The sequence below is a fragment of the Meles meles genome, chromosome 10 (genome assembly GCF_922984935.1).
Source record: "Meles meles chromosome 10, mMelMel3.1 paternal haplotype, whole genome shotgun sequence".
Lineage (NCBI taxonomy): Eukaryota > Metazoa > Chordata > Mammalia > Carnivora > Mustelidae > Meles > Meles meles.
Genome location: NC_060075.1, coordinates 104,531,914 through 104,546,131, shown reverse-complemented (window position 1 = coordinate 104,546,131; position 14,218 = coordinate 104,531,914). Strand labels below are relative to the sequence as shown.

The window sequence follows — 14,218 nt, the reverse complement described above, 5'->3', positions numbered from 1 at the left end:
TGCATTTCACTTGGGTACAAAGAGCAATTTTTGAGGACACCTTCTTAGACAGATGTCAGACCTGTCCACAGAGCCACATGTTGAATAAGCATCAGCAGATAAGACCTGTTTGGCTCATGGGAGGAATTACGGGGCATTTTCTGGGGGTGTCCCTCTGGAGATGGTTCTCTCTTCTGGGTCATACCCTCGTTCTCAGTACCATTTGATTTTTGTTTTTCAGCTGAAACTAAGATCTGCTTCAAATACTACCATGGTGTGAGCGGAGCCCTGCGAGCCACCACCCCCAGTGTCACCGTCAAAAACTCCGCAGCTCCTGTAAGTCCCATTTCTTCCTCTTCGGCCGGAGCTAATCTTGATGTTTCTTTGCTTTCTCCCACTTCGTGTGTGTGTGTGTGTGTGTGTTTATATACACATATGGGCATATAGTGATAGATTATAAGTAGACAGAATAGTGAGGAGGAAGGAGATCCAAAGGCAAACTTATTAAAATCATACCACTTTTTGTTTGTGAAATGTTAAGCTTTAATAGTGAGATGTTTATAATAGATTCATGCTTCACAGCTGTGAAGAACAAGAGTTTCTCTGGTACACATTTTTTAAAATTCCTTGGTTTTTAAGGATTTATATTTCCATATGTTTTAATTTCTTTTTAAGCTTATAAAGAAATTTATGGGGGTGCCTGGGTGGCTCAGTGGTTTAAGCCGCTGCCTTCGGCTCAGGTCATGATCTCAGGGTCCTGGGATCGAGTCCCGCATCGGGCTCTCTGCTCAGCAGGGAGCCTGCTTCCCTCTCACTCTCTCTGCCTGCCTCTCTGCCTACTTGTGATCTCTCTCTGTCAGATGAATAAATAAAATCTTTAAAAAAAAAAAAAAGAAATTTATGGAATAGAAATTTATAATCTCAGACTGATTTGGTTCATAAAATTATAAAATGGTAGGCCTAGGAAAGACTACAATCGCTGGTCCTTTTTCCCTTTATATGAATGAAGAAACTGCCCGACGTGCCTAAGTAATGGACCTAAGCTCACAGCTGCAGAACAGAGATTTAAGTCACGTCTTTTGTTTGTTGTTCTCTGGTTTTGCTCAGTAGTCCAGTAACAAATGCTGCCTTTTCCTAAATTACAGTCTAGTTTGCGTCTTCCTGGTGTTGCTTACCTTTGTTTTCAATGCATCTGATTAGCTGAAATCTACTTTCAGGTGGCATTCCATGTCCTTTTCACATAAGATAAAGATTAGTCAGTGGGGGAGGCTGACCAAAAACCAGTGAGGACTTTGTCACGGTGGCGGATAAGTAAAAAAAATTTGGTTTCCCCTATGTAAAAAGAGAACCTGGGTAGCTCAGTCAGTTAGGCATCAGACTCTTGATTTTAGCTCAGGTCTTGATCTCAGGGTTGTGAGTTCAAGTCCCACACTGGGCTCCAGTGAGAAAACTTGAAGTATGAATGATTTGGAAAGACCTTTGCCTCTAAAAGACACGGTTTTGCTATTTCATAAGTCAGTCCTTCAAGGTGTAGAAGATGAGTGACTTGAGTCCTTGGTGGTATAACCAAGGCAGGCAGGGCTTGGGACCACAGGCTGGGCTGCCTTGATCCAGAGAATTGGTGCAGAACTGGATGCTGGCTGGAAAGGGGGTCCCAGGGCTACCTGTCGGATGACATACAGTGGGCGGCAGGGGAGGGGAGAGAGAAGGACCATCTGTACTTCTCATTGGTTGTACCATTTTCTCCTACATTAGCCAGCCAGATTGGAAGGTGATGTCTGTCATTTTACTGGATAGGACAGGAACAAAAGTGTGGTGTTTTGGGGAAATATTCCCAGAATGCCAGATACCCCCCTTAATGGGCCCAGCACGTGTGGGAAAGTATCAAAAGAGGGTGCCTGGAAAGGCCAGAGAGGTTTTGATAGAAGTGGCCAATTGTTCAGGCAGGAGGGTCAGCTAAATGGAGGCGGCCAAGCTGGAGCTGGGGCTGAATTGAACCAGAGGCGAGGCGGACAAAGCATGGAGGCCCTGAGCCCACAGCAGACAAGGAAGAAAGGATCCCAGAAGTGGAGGCAACTGACGCAGGAAAAGCCTTCCAGGTGTAGGCACAGCATGTCACGCAATGAGGCAACTTATCTCCAGACACACTGACTTCTCAGCCAGGAGGGGCTTTGCTCAATGATGGACGAGCCTCTTTGGCTCAAGGCTGGAAAGAGTGGTGTCGGGAGTGAGCTTGGGCGCCCTGGAATCTTTAGGATTCCTTTTTTGGAGAAGCCTCTCTGGAACATTTGGCTTCTCTGAACTCAGCCTCCTGGGGACTCCAGATGTCATCTGTTTCTCAGACCAATGCAAGACACATGATCACAGCTATACAGGTGTGCAGTGTAAGCCTAAAAGAAAATAAGGTGCCAACTCCCTGGAAACTGCCTGAATTGCACAGTGGACAGGCTTTACCAAGTGGGATAAACTCTCAACAAACAGGCTTTCCAGGGGCTGCTGACGAGAAAGAGGCTGTACGAGGAGAGAAACAGCACACGAGGTGCTTCAGCCTATTATTTGACAGGAAGTAGAGGAGACAGCATTGAATCTGAGTCAGCCCTGACCTCATCTTTGTTATTCCTCTTGTGTTACCATTGCCCGTACTCAGACATCTTGAAATGTGTTGACATGTTACGGTTATCCTGATGATTATCTCCATAATGATTTTCTCACATAAATCAGTAGACACTTGGGTCGACAACTTTTGTTTCTCTTCTTATTCCCCACACACGTGAGCCCCAGATCATAAGGCCAAATGATGCCAGGAACAGAGTTGTCTACCCACTGCCATGTTGGAGTCATTTGCAGAGGGAGCATGCATTTTCCTGGAGACAGTATTTTAATATGGTTTTGGGTTTTATAATAGTTAAACTACTGGTTCTTACAGCATGGTGCACTCAAAGAGTTTCACTTGCCTAATTTTAGTTGGTTCACAGCACATCTGTGAGATAGGCAGGAAGTACCATTTTGGTTACAGGACCATTTGGCTATCTGGTGATGGAGCTGAAACAAATCTCAGTTTTGTTTCTGAAATAATCTAGCAGCATCTGGTCTAAGGACTTATGCAAACTTTTTCTAAGGGGAAATGCTATTCAAGTTTTCCAAAATCAATTTGCCAATAAACTCCAAGTATCCATTTTCCAATGGGGGATTTCTGGTGCTGGGCTAATCTCTTCTGAAAAGATGGCTGCCAACGGCCATTATGTCATGCCCAAGGAACAATGAGTTAGTTTGTGGCAACAATCTAAAAGTATAATTTTCTGAAAAGGGGGAAAAGATGTCAAATGCCCCCTTAGTATATAATCAGCACTTCAATATTTTGAGCACAGCAGATTCTCAGTATTTTTTAGTTCCTTATTCCATCTTATCCTTTGCCTTTGTCCTACCGACAGTCATTGAGGGTCCGGTGGCGGGGCGGGGGGGATGTTGTTGTCACCTATCCTTATCTTTACAAGGCTCTCATCTGTTTATTATTCTTAATTGTATGTCAGAAACTATGATGAGTAAGGGGCATGGGAGTAAATGAAATACAAATCCCGGCATCGTGGTTATTCTGTTGTGAATTATAAATACTGTTTGAAGTGTCTGGTGCTGGGCTGTGAAAACCCATTGGGCTGGTGTAAGCGGTGAGGCGGTGCCTGCAGCAGCTGGGAAGGCCTTCGGAGGAGGTGGTGTGTGGGCAGCGTGGAGGGGAGTTGTGAGGCCCTGGAGGAAGGTAAGGCACTGGCAGAAGGACGGCGTGGGGCTGTGAAGTACCACCGGCGTGACAGAGAAGGAGACCTACATTGTGTTAGAGCTAAACAATATACGACTTACTTAATTTTTTGCCATATATCACCCCGTAATTTGTTTTTCATACTCTTTGTATCTTATTGGGAGCACTTAGCATATATTTTATATTTTACTTATATTTTCTGTAGAAAATCATGTTCAGAATAAGCTCTTTCTCTCAGTATTTTTGCTACCTTTCCCTGTGCATTACAGTCCCTCTTATAAGCCTCATGGTATTTTTTTTTTCCTCTCCCTATTCATACATCGAAGGACAAAAATCTCCCCAATTTGCCAAAAGACGGGGACGGTAAATTGTCCTCTGCTCGGCACACTGTGAATTTTCCGGCTTTCCCTTCAGGTCCATGCTTCCACGCAGGTTTTCCATCTGCCCTTCCCTTTTTGTGGACCAAGTGGCATGCTCCAGCGGGATCTACTAGTGGGCTGGGGAGAGAGCTCACCGTCCGTCTGCCTCATTCTCTATGGGGCAAGAGATTGAGACGCAGTCTGTCCCTGTTCTCAGTGTACGCCCTGCACACCTGCTTTCCAGGGCCGTCCCTGAGGAGCCTTCACTGCACAGTGCAGTGATCACCATGTGCTCCCTCATCCCCAAACGAGACAAGGCCTGGGGACTGTAGTCTCTGGATACAGAAAATATGTTGCTGTTGGAGACATAACTGTGGCAGGATGGGGAAGCAGGGTCCAGAGAGTGGGGAAGGGCCACCGCAGAAAGGGGTAGGCCGGGGATGTTTGTTCCTGCCGTATCTGGGGCCTGCTGTAGCTGGTTCCCCAGATTTCCATTTAGACAGGAGTGTATTTCTTACTCAGTCTTCATCAAGATTTTAATTTATGGAAATCTCATCAGAATTTTGCTATTCTGGATTGTTTTTATCCCTAACTCACATTACTATTGTCTGGCTACCTATTAATGTCTTCTGGCCTTCTCAGTTAGAAATTGGAAGTGAACATATCTGTTTCTGCTCCTTCTTCTACCACTTTGATCCAGTGTCTCTGCATCCAAGCCTTCGGTAATAATTGAACAGCAGAAAGTTCAAAGCAAAGTTCTCTGCCAGAACTCGAGATGTTTTTCTGTCAGTTCATGTTCACACATTCATTTGCTTTGTCAGACCACCCAGCAGAGATAGAGTTCACATTCTCCCATTTGAAAACAAAACAAAAGAAATCTAAATAGGCCAATTGTCTGGAAATGTAGGCTAAGTTATTACTCTAAAATAAGATCAGGTTCATGGGGTACCTGGGTGACTCAGTCAGTTAAGGGGCCGACTCTTGGTTTTGGCTGAGGTCATGATCTCAGGGGCGCTGAGATTGAACCCCTATCAGGCTCCAGACTCTGGAACCTGGATATGTGGAGTCTGCTTGTCCCTCTCCCGACCCTTCCCCGCTGCCCCTTTCCCCACTGATGCTCTCTTTCTCTGTGTCTCTCTAAAATAAAAATCTTTTATAAAATAAGATCAGGTTAAGGTTTTCTTTGCAGTCTGGGTCTCCTGCAATGGACAGTGAACAAATACTTGAAAAATAGCCCCCAAACTCTAAGTCATTAAACTTCTTTCTAGTAATATTTGTCTTAGGAGTTTTACAAGCAGATTTTTCAGAAAAAAATATTTTAAATCATTAAAAATAACTATAGAATAGCTACCTTAAAGTTACAAACCTCCTGGAAAACACTCTGGCCAAATTAGTTGCAAAATTAACTCACAGGCAAGTGACTGATGGAAGCAACTATCAAATAGAATTGTTAGACATGAACTGATCATTTGATCAGCTTCATAAAAGATGGTAAAATGATCTTGTGGTTTAAGATTGGGAGAGATTAAGTGGCAAGACTAGTTGCTGAATGAAGTCCTTCTTGATAAGCATCCATGGCAATGTTTAGGGGTGAAGGTCTCCCAGTTTACCAAAGGGTCCCCTTCATCCTGTGTGTCCACAGGGAGTCTCAGCTTCAGACCTGAGTCTGTCATGAAGTAGTCCCAAAATTAAAGGAAAAGTAAGAGTTCATCCCTCTTGTAAGTGGAATGGACGGCAATGCGATGCTGGAGTGACTCTAGCACTGGGTCCACGAGAGACCCAGCACAGGCAGCCTTGAGCAGACCTTGGGATGGCAGCCCTTCCCAAAGGGCTTCTTTTTAATAATTTTAGTTCTTCACGTGAGTCGTGCTGTGTAAAGAATTGCCTCTGCACAGTGGAAGAAGGACTTGAGGAAAGTTCAGAGACCTTTTCCTTAAATCGTGAGAAAACTGGGTCTTGCAAGGTTTGTTTTTGTTTTGTTTTGTTTTTTATTTCTTATTTTTTCTATAAACATATAATGTATTTTTATCCCTAGGGGAACAGGTCTGTGAATTGCCAGGTTTACACACTTCACAGCACTCACGATAGCACATACCCTCCCCAGTGTCCATAACCCCCCTCCCCCCAGCAACCCCCAGTTTGTTGTGAGATTAAGAGTCACTTATGGTTTGTCTCCCTCCCAATCACATCTTGTTTCATTTATTCTTCTCTTATCCCCCTAACCCCCCATGTTGCATCTCCACGTTCTCATATCAGGGAGATCATATGATAGTTGTCTTTCTCCGATTGACTTACTTTACTAAGCATGATACCCTCTAGTTCCATCCACGTTGTTGCAAATGGCAAGATTTCATTTCTTTTGATGGCTGCATAGTATTCCATTGTGTATATATACCACTTCTTCTTTATCCATTCATCTGTTGATGGACATCTAGGTTCTTTCCATAGTTTGGCTATCGTAGACATTGCTGCTATGAACATTCGGGTGCACGTGCCCCTTTGGATCACTACGTTTGTATCTTTAGGGTAAATACCCAGTAGTGCAATTGCTGGGTCATAGGGTAGTTCTATTTTCAACATTTTGAGGAACCTCCATGCTGTTTTCCAGAGTGGTTGCACCAGCTTGCATTCCCACCAATGGTGTAGGAGGGTTCCCCTTTCTCCGCATCCTCGCCAGCATCTCTCATTTCCTGACTTGTTAATTTTAGCCATTCTGACTGGTGTGAGGTGGTATCTCACTGTGGTTTTGATTTGTATTTCCCTGATGCCGAGTGATGTGGAGCACTTTTTCATGTGTCTGTTGGCCATCTGGATGTCTTTGCAGAAATGTCTGTTCATGTCCTCTGCCTGTTTCTTGATTGGATTGTTTGTTCTTTGGGTGTTGAGTTTGCTAAGTTCCTTATAGATTTTGGATACTAGCCATTTATCTGATATGTCGTTTGCAAATATCTTCTCCCATTCTGTCAGTTGTCTTTTGGTTTTGTTAACTGTTTCCTTTGCTGTGCAAAAGCTTTTGATCTTGATGAAATCCCAATAGTTCATTTTTGCCCTTGCTTCCCTTGCCTTTGCCGATGTTCCTAGAAAGAAGTTGCTGCGGCTAAGGTCGAAGAGGTTGCTGCCTGTGTTCTCCTCAAGGATTTTGATGGATTCCTTTCTCAGATTGAGGTCCTTCATCCATTTGGAGTCTATTTTCGTGTATGGTGTAAGGAAGTGGTCTAATTTCATTTTTCTGCGTGTGGCTGTCCAATTTTCCCAGTACCATTTACTGGAGAGGCTTTTTTCCATTGGACATTCTTTCCTGCTTTGTCGAAGATTAGTTGACCATAGAGTTGAGGGTCTATTTCTGGGCTCTCTATTCTGTTCCATTGATCTATGTGTCTGTTTTTGTGCCAGTACCCTGCTGTCTTGATGACGACAGCTTTGTAATAGAGCTTGAAGTCCAGAATTGTGATGCCACCAACTTTGGCTTTCTTTTTCAGTATTCCTTTGGCTATTCGAGGTCTTTTCTGGTTCCATATAAGTTTTAGGATTATTTGTCCCATTTCATTGAAAAAACTTGATGGCATTTTGATAGGGATTGCATTAAATGTGTAGATTGCTTTAGGTAGCATAGACATTTTCACAATATTTATTCTTCCAATCCAGGAGCATGGAACATTTTTCCATTTCTTTGTGTCTTCCTCAATTTCTTTCATGAGTACTTTATAGTTTTCTGCATATAGATTCTTAGTCTCTTTGGTTAGGTTTATTCCTAGGTATCTTATAGTTTTGGGTGCAATTGTAAATGGGATTGACTCCTTAATTTCTCTTTCTTCTGTCTTGTTGTTGGTGTACAGAAATGCAACTGATTTCTGTGCATTGATTTTATATCCTGACACTTTACTGAATTCCTGTACAAGTTCTAGCAGTTTTGGAGTGGAGTCTTTTGGGTTTTCCACATATAGTATCATATCATCTGCGAAGAGTGATAGTTTGACTTCTTCTTTGCCAATTTGGATGCCTTTAATTTCCTTTTGTTGTCTGATTGCTGAGATTAGAACTTCTAGTACTATGTTGAATAGCTGTGGTGATAATGGACATCCCTGCCGTGTTCCTGACCTTAACGGAAAAGCTTTCAGTTTTTCTCCATTGAGAATGATATTTGCGGTGGGTTTTTCATAGATGGCTTTGATAATATTGAGGTTTGTGCCCTCTATCTCTACACTTTGAAGCGTTTTGATCAGGAAGGGATGCTGTACTTTGTCAGATGCTTTTTCAGCATCTATTGAGAGTATCATATGGTTCTTGTTCTTTCTTTTATTAATGTGTTGTAGCACATTGATTGATTTGCAGATGTTGAACCAACCTTGCAGCCCTGGAATAAATCCCACTTGGTCATGGTGAATAATCCTTTTAATGTACTGTTGAATCCTATTGGCTAGTATTTTGGTGAGAATTATTGCATCTGTGTTCTTCAGGGATATTGGTCTGTAGTTCTCTTTTTTGGTGGGATCCTTGTCTGGTTTTGGGATCAAGGTGATGCTGGCCTCATAAAATGAGTTTGGAAGTTTTCCTTCCATTTCTATTTTTTGGAACAGTTTCAGGAGAATAGGAATGAGTTCTTCTTTAAATGTTTGGTAGAATTCCCCTGGGAAGCCATCTGGCCCTGGGCTTTTGTTTGTTTGGAGATTTTTGATGACTGTTTCAATCTCCTTACTGGTTATGGGCCTGTTCAGGTTTTCTATTTCTTCCTGGTTCAGTTGTGGTAGTTTATATGTCTCTAGGAATGCATCCATTTCTTCCAGATTGTCCAATTTGTTGGCGTAGAGTTGCTCATAGTATGTTCTTATAATTGTCTGTATTTCTTTGGTATTAGTTTTGATCTCTCCTCTTTCATTTATGATTTTATTTATTTGGGTCCTTTCTCTTTTCTTTTTGATGAGTCTGGCCAGGGGTTTATCAATCTTATTGATTCTTTCAAAGAACCAGCTCCTAGTTTCATTGATTTTTCCTATTGTTATTTTGGTTTCTATTTCATTGATTTCTGCTCTGATCTTTATGATTTCTCTTCTCCTGCTGGGTTTAGGGTTTCTTTCTTGTTCTTTCTCCAGCTCCTTTACGTGTAGGGTTAGGTTGTGTACTTGAGACCTTTCTTGTTTCTTGAGAAAGGCTTGTACCGCTATATATTTTCCTCTCAGTCCCACAGATTTTGAACCGTTGTGTTTTCATTATCATTTGTTTCCATGAACTTTTTCAATTCTTCTTTAATTTCCTGGTTGACCCATTCATTCTTTAGAAGGATGCTGTTTAGTCTCCATGTATTTGGGTTCTTTCCAGCTTTCCTTTTGTGATTGAGTTCTAGCTTCAGAGCATTGTGGTCTGAAAATATGCAGGGTAAGATCCCAGTCTTTTGGTTCAGGTTGAGACCTGATTTGTGACCCAGGATGTGATCTATTCTGGAGAATGTTCCATGTGCACTAGAGAAGAATGTGTATTCTGTTGCTTTGGGATGAAATGTTCTGAATATATCTGTGATGTCCATCTGGTCCAGTGTGTCATTTAAGGCCTTTATTTCCTTGTTGATCTTTTGCTTGGATGATCTGTCCATTTCAGTGAGGGGAGTGTTAAAGTCCCCTACTAGTATTGTATTATTATTGATGTGTTTCTTTGATTTTGTTATTAATTGGTTGATATAGTTGGCTGCTCCCACGTTAGGGGCATAGATATTTAAAATTGTTAGATCTTCTTGTTGGACAGACCCTTTGAGTATGATATCATGTCCTTCCTCATCTCTTATTATAGTCTTTGGCTTAAAATCTAACTGATCTGATATAAGGATTGCCACCCCAGCTTTCTTCTGATGCCCATTAGCATGGTAAATTATTTTCCACCCCCTCACTTTAAATCTGGAGGTGAGTTTCTTTAGGCAACATATTGATGGGTTTTGTCTAAAATGAGTTTCTTTAGGCAACATATTGATGGGTTTTGTTTTTTTATCCATTCTGATACCCTGTGTCTTTTGATTGGGCCATTTAACCCATTAACACTCAGGGTAACTATTGAGAGATATGAATTTAGTGCCATTATATTGCCTGTAAGGTGACTGTTACTGTATCTTGTCTCTGTACCTTTCTGATCTACTTTTAGGCTCTCTCTTTGCTTAGAGGACCCCTTTCAATATTTCCTGTAGAGCTGGTTTGGTGTTTGCAAATTCTTTCAGTTTTTGTTTGTCCTGGAAGCTTTTTATCTCTCCTTCTATTCTCAGTGATAGCCTAGCTGGATATAGTATTCTTGGCTGCATGTTTTTCCTCGTTTAGTGCTCTGAATATATCATGCCAGCTCTTTCTGGCCTGCCAGGTCTCTGTGGAGAAGTCTGCTGCCAATCTAATATTTTTACCATTGTATGTTACAGACTTCTTTTCCCAGGCTGCTTTCAGGATTTTCTCTTTGTCACTAAGACTTGTAAATTTTACTATTAGGTGACGGGGTGTGGACCTATTCTTGTTGACTTTGAGGGGGGTTCTCTGCACCTCCTGGATTTTGATGTTTGTTCCCTTTGCCATATTAGGGAAATTCTCTCCAATAATTCTCTCCAATAGACCTTCTGCTCCCCTCTCTCTTCTTCTTCTGGAATCCCAATTATTCTAATGTTGTTTCGTCTGATGGTGTCACTTATCTCTTGAATTCTCCCCTCGTGGTCCAGTAGCTCTTTGTCCCTCTTTTGCTCAGCTTCTTTATTCTCTGTCATTTGGCCTCCTATATCACTAATTCTTTCTTCTGCCTCATTTATCCTAGCAGTGAGAGCCTCCATTTTTGATTGCACCTCATTAATAGCTTTTTTGATTTCAACTTGGTTAGATTTTAGTTCTTTTATTTCTCCAGACAGGGCTTTTATATCTCCAGAGAGGGTTTCTCTAATATCTTCCATGCCTTTTTCGAGCCCGGCTACAATCTTCAGAATCATTCTGAACTGTTGATCTGACATATTACCAATGTCTGTGTTGATTAGGTCCCTAGCCTTCGGTACTGCCTCTTGTTCTTTTGTTTGTGGTGATTTTTTCCGCCTTGTCATTTTGTCCAGATAAGACGATATGAAGGATCAAATAAACTACTAAAAGGGTGGCAAAGACCCCAGAAAAATGTGCTGTAACCAAATCAGAAGAGACCCCAAATTGTGGGGGGGGGGGGAGAAAGGGGATAAAAAGAGGTTCTGAAAAAAAAAGAAAAAAATTTAAAAAATAAAACAAATAAAGAAAAAATATAAATATATATATATATAAAAGAAAGGAAAAATATATATTTTAGATAAACTAGTGAAAAAAGGTTAAAAAAGAAAAGGGTAAAAGTTTTAAAAAATTTAGCAGAAGAAGAAAAAAGAAAGAAAAAAAAATTTTGAAAAAAAAAATTGAATTAGCCGCAAGACTAAAGAATCATGGGGAGAAAGCCATGAGTTCCGTGCTTTGCTTTCTCCTCCTCTGGAATTCCGCTGCTGGCCTAGGTATTGAATCTGCTTTCCTTGATAGATGAACTTCGTCCTGGCTGGATATTTTGTTGATCTTCTGGGGGAGGGGCCTGTTGCAGTGACTCTCAAGTGTCTTTGCCGGGGGCAGAATTGTACCACCCTTACGGGGGCCCGGACTAAGTAATCCGCTCGGGTTCGCTTTTGGGAGCTTCTGTTCCCTGAACGCTTTCCGTAGAGTTCCGGAGGACGGGAATGAAAATGGTGGCCTCCCAGTCTCCTGCCCGGAGGAGCCGAGAGCCCGGGGCCCCACTCCGCAGTGCGCCCCCAGAGGACAGCACCCAATCACTCCCGTATCCCCAGCCTCCAACTGTGCTCCAAGCTCACCCAGCCTTGGACCGGTTCAAGGTAACCCCGAGCTGAGAGTTCAGTCCTCGGGTCTGTCTCTGTTGCCAGCTTCTCCATTCTAACACCTGCGAGCTCTGCGACACTCCAACACCCCCATCCTTCTGTGACCCTGCGGGACCTGGGGCCATGCTGACCCCGCGTGGGCTTCACCCCGGTTCAGCCTCTGGAGCAATGTCCCTCAGTGGAACAGACTTTTAAAAGTCCTGATTTTGTGCTCCGCCGCTTGCCGGGAGCCGGCCCCTCCCCCCGCGGTCTATCTTCCCGTCGTTTTGGATTCACTTCTCTGCCAGTCCTACCTTTCAGAAAGTGGTTGATTTTCTGTTTCTAGAATTGCTGTTCTTCTTCTCCTTGATCTCCCGTTGGATTTGTAGGTGTTTGCAATGTTTAGATAAGCTATCGAGCTGATCTCCTGCTACCTGATGTAGTCTCAGCCTGCTACTTCTCCGCCATCTTCACTCCCCACCGCGGTCTTGCAAGGTTTTAGTCAGAATTTAGCCTTTTGCGATCTCCCCAGACTTGTGCCCTACAATAATATTCCTCAGTCTTCCCTCTTTTCCCATTTTGATTCTAGAAACCTGTCCCCATGACATTTTGGGAAGGTGACATGATGTTTATTTTATAATTGGGTGTGTATTTTATAGTAGCCATTGGAGTCATTTGTGAATTAATTCTGTTTTGTCTTTTTCTTACTAACACATCCATAATTTGTTTTTGTAGCTTGTCACCAGTACCTGTCCAACCAGGCATTAGAATAGAACTTCATCAAAAATCCTATGTTGACATGAAATTCTGAGGCTTAGTTCCTAATATTCTGAAAATCAGATTCTTAATGAAATAATCTCAGGTACGTTAGAAGGGCAAGAATTCTGATGTGATTAGACTGTACATTATTCTAATTTTTCATTTCTTTCCTTCATATCTATGTCTCTTAGCCTTTCTTTAGGAGAGAACTTAAGAAAACATTTTGATTTGTAGAAGCCATAAACCAAATGCTACAACATTACATTACATTACCTTACAACAAATGTAAACTTGAATGCTCCTCCTAAAACTTCTTGCATGATTTATTTGCATGCAAAGGATCTGTGTTTTCCATTTACTAGCAAGCTATAGGATGATTTTATAAGGGTGTATTTTACAGGATCTCCTGACTATTGTGGCTTTAAAGCTCCAGCTTTAAAGTCCAGCTCCATTCCACAAAGTCTAGGGTGCACTGGGAAAGGGGTTTCTCAGAGGAACAGGGAAAAGTTGGTGGTTGGTGTTATTTTTGTTAACCTTTTCATCCCCTGAACCAATTTTATGGTTATTGACATAACATATCATTTCTTGTATTAGAGAATCTGTAGCCACGTTTTGTCTCACTTCTAATCTGGCAAATTGTTTTATGGTGCTCAGAGCTTCTTGCCTCTAATCCTCTTTCCCCAGAAACTACTCCCACCTCCTCAGCAGCAACCCTCCCCCATATATGCAATACTCTGGTTCCCCCACCTTGGAGTTCTGCTGAGAACATAGTTATTTGTACACCTTTGTGTAGCCTATGGCTTCCATAATTCATTTATTCAGTTATTTCTTTATTAGTGAGCTCTTCTGTGTTGACCACTAGTCATCCAAAACTGAACAGAATAAATGCCCATCCTCTTGAAGCCAACTGCCTGGGATGGGGTTGAGTAGTGCAGAGACAGACAAGAAAACAGGCAATAACAAAGGACTATTCTAAGTGTTGTGGGAATGGACACATAGGGCACTTTGGGAGGACCAAAGATGAGCATGCCCAGAACATGATGGAAGGCTTTCTAAATGGAACAGACCAAATCATGGCCGGGATTTGATCAAGCCCTTTATTTTTATTTTTTTTCTACACTGTTTGGCCCATGTGTAGGGGCATGTTATTCATATGCATATCTTCAGCAAAAGTCCCTTGAGGTTTTGATTGGACTAAAGCAGGGGAACATTTAGACATTTGTATTTTGGCTAACATATCAGATGGATTCATTTTTGTAGAAGAGAAATAAGAGTAAAGGAAATCACAACCACACCAAACATCCTCTTCTAGAGAATTTATGCAGGTCCTGCCCACAGTCATACCTCTTAAAAAGGTACCCTGAAAGTTTGGATTCCATTGTGGCCCAACATTAAGAAGTTTGTTCTATTTTAGTGGAAGAGGTTCAGAGCTTATTCTAAAGTGGAATTTTGGGGTCTTGAGTCTGGAGGTGGTGTTTCCTGATAAGGTTCTTCTACCAGCTTTGTTTTGGCATACGGGGTGGTTTACATCCTTCCTTT

The 14,218-nt window shown here is 42.1% G+C and overlaps 1 protein-coding gene across 4 annotated transcripts in view; it reads left to right on the top strand.

The window, feature by feature from the left end:
* Positions 1-14,218, top strand: part of HECW1 (HECT, C2 and WW domain containing E3 ubiquitin protein ligase 1) — a 466,123-nt gene that overhangs the window by 255,920 nt on the left and 195,985 nt on the right. For all 4 annotated transcript variants that reach the window (XM_046021545.1, XM_046021547.1, XM_046021544.1 and 1 more), the window contains one exon: positions 221-315. In XM_046021545.1, the coding sequence (XP_045877501.1) occupies positions 221-315 (95 nt within the window). The remainder of the gene's footprint in view (positions 1-220; positions 316-14,218) is intronic.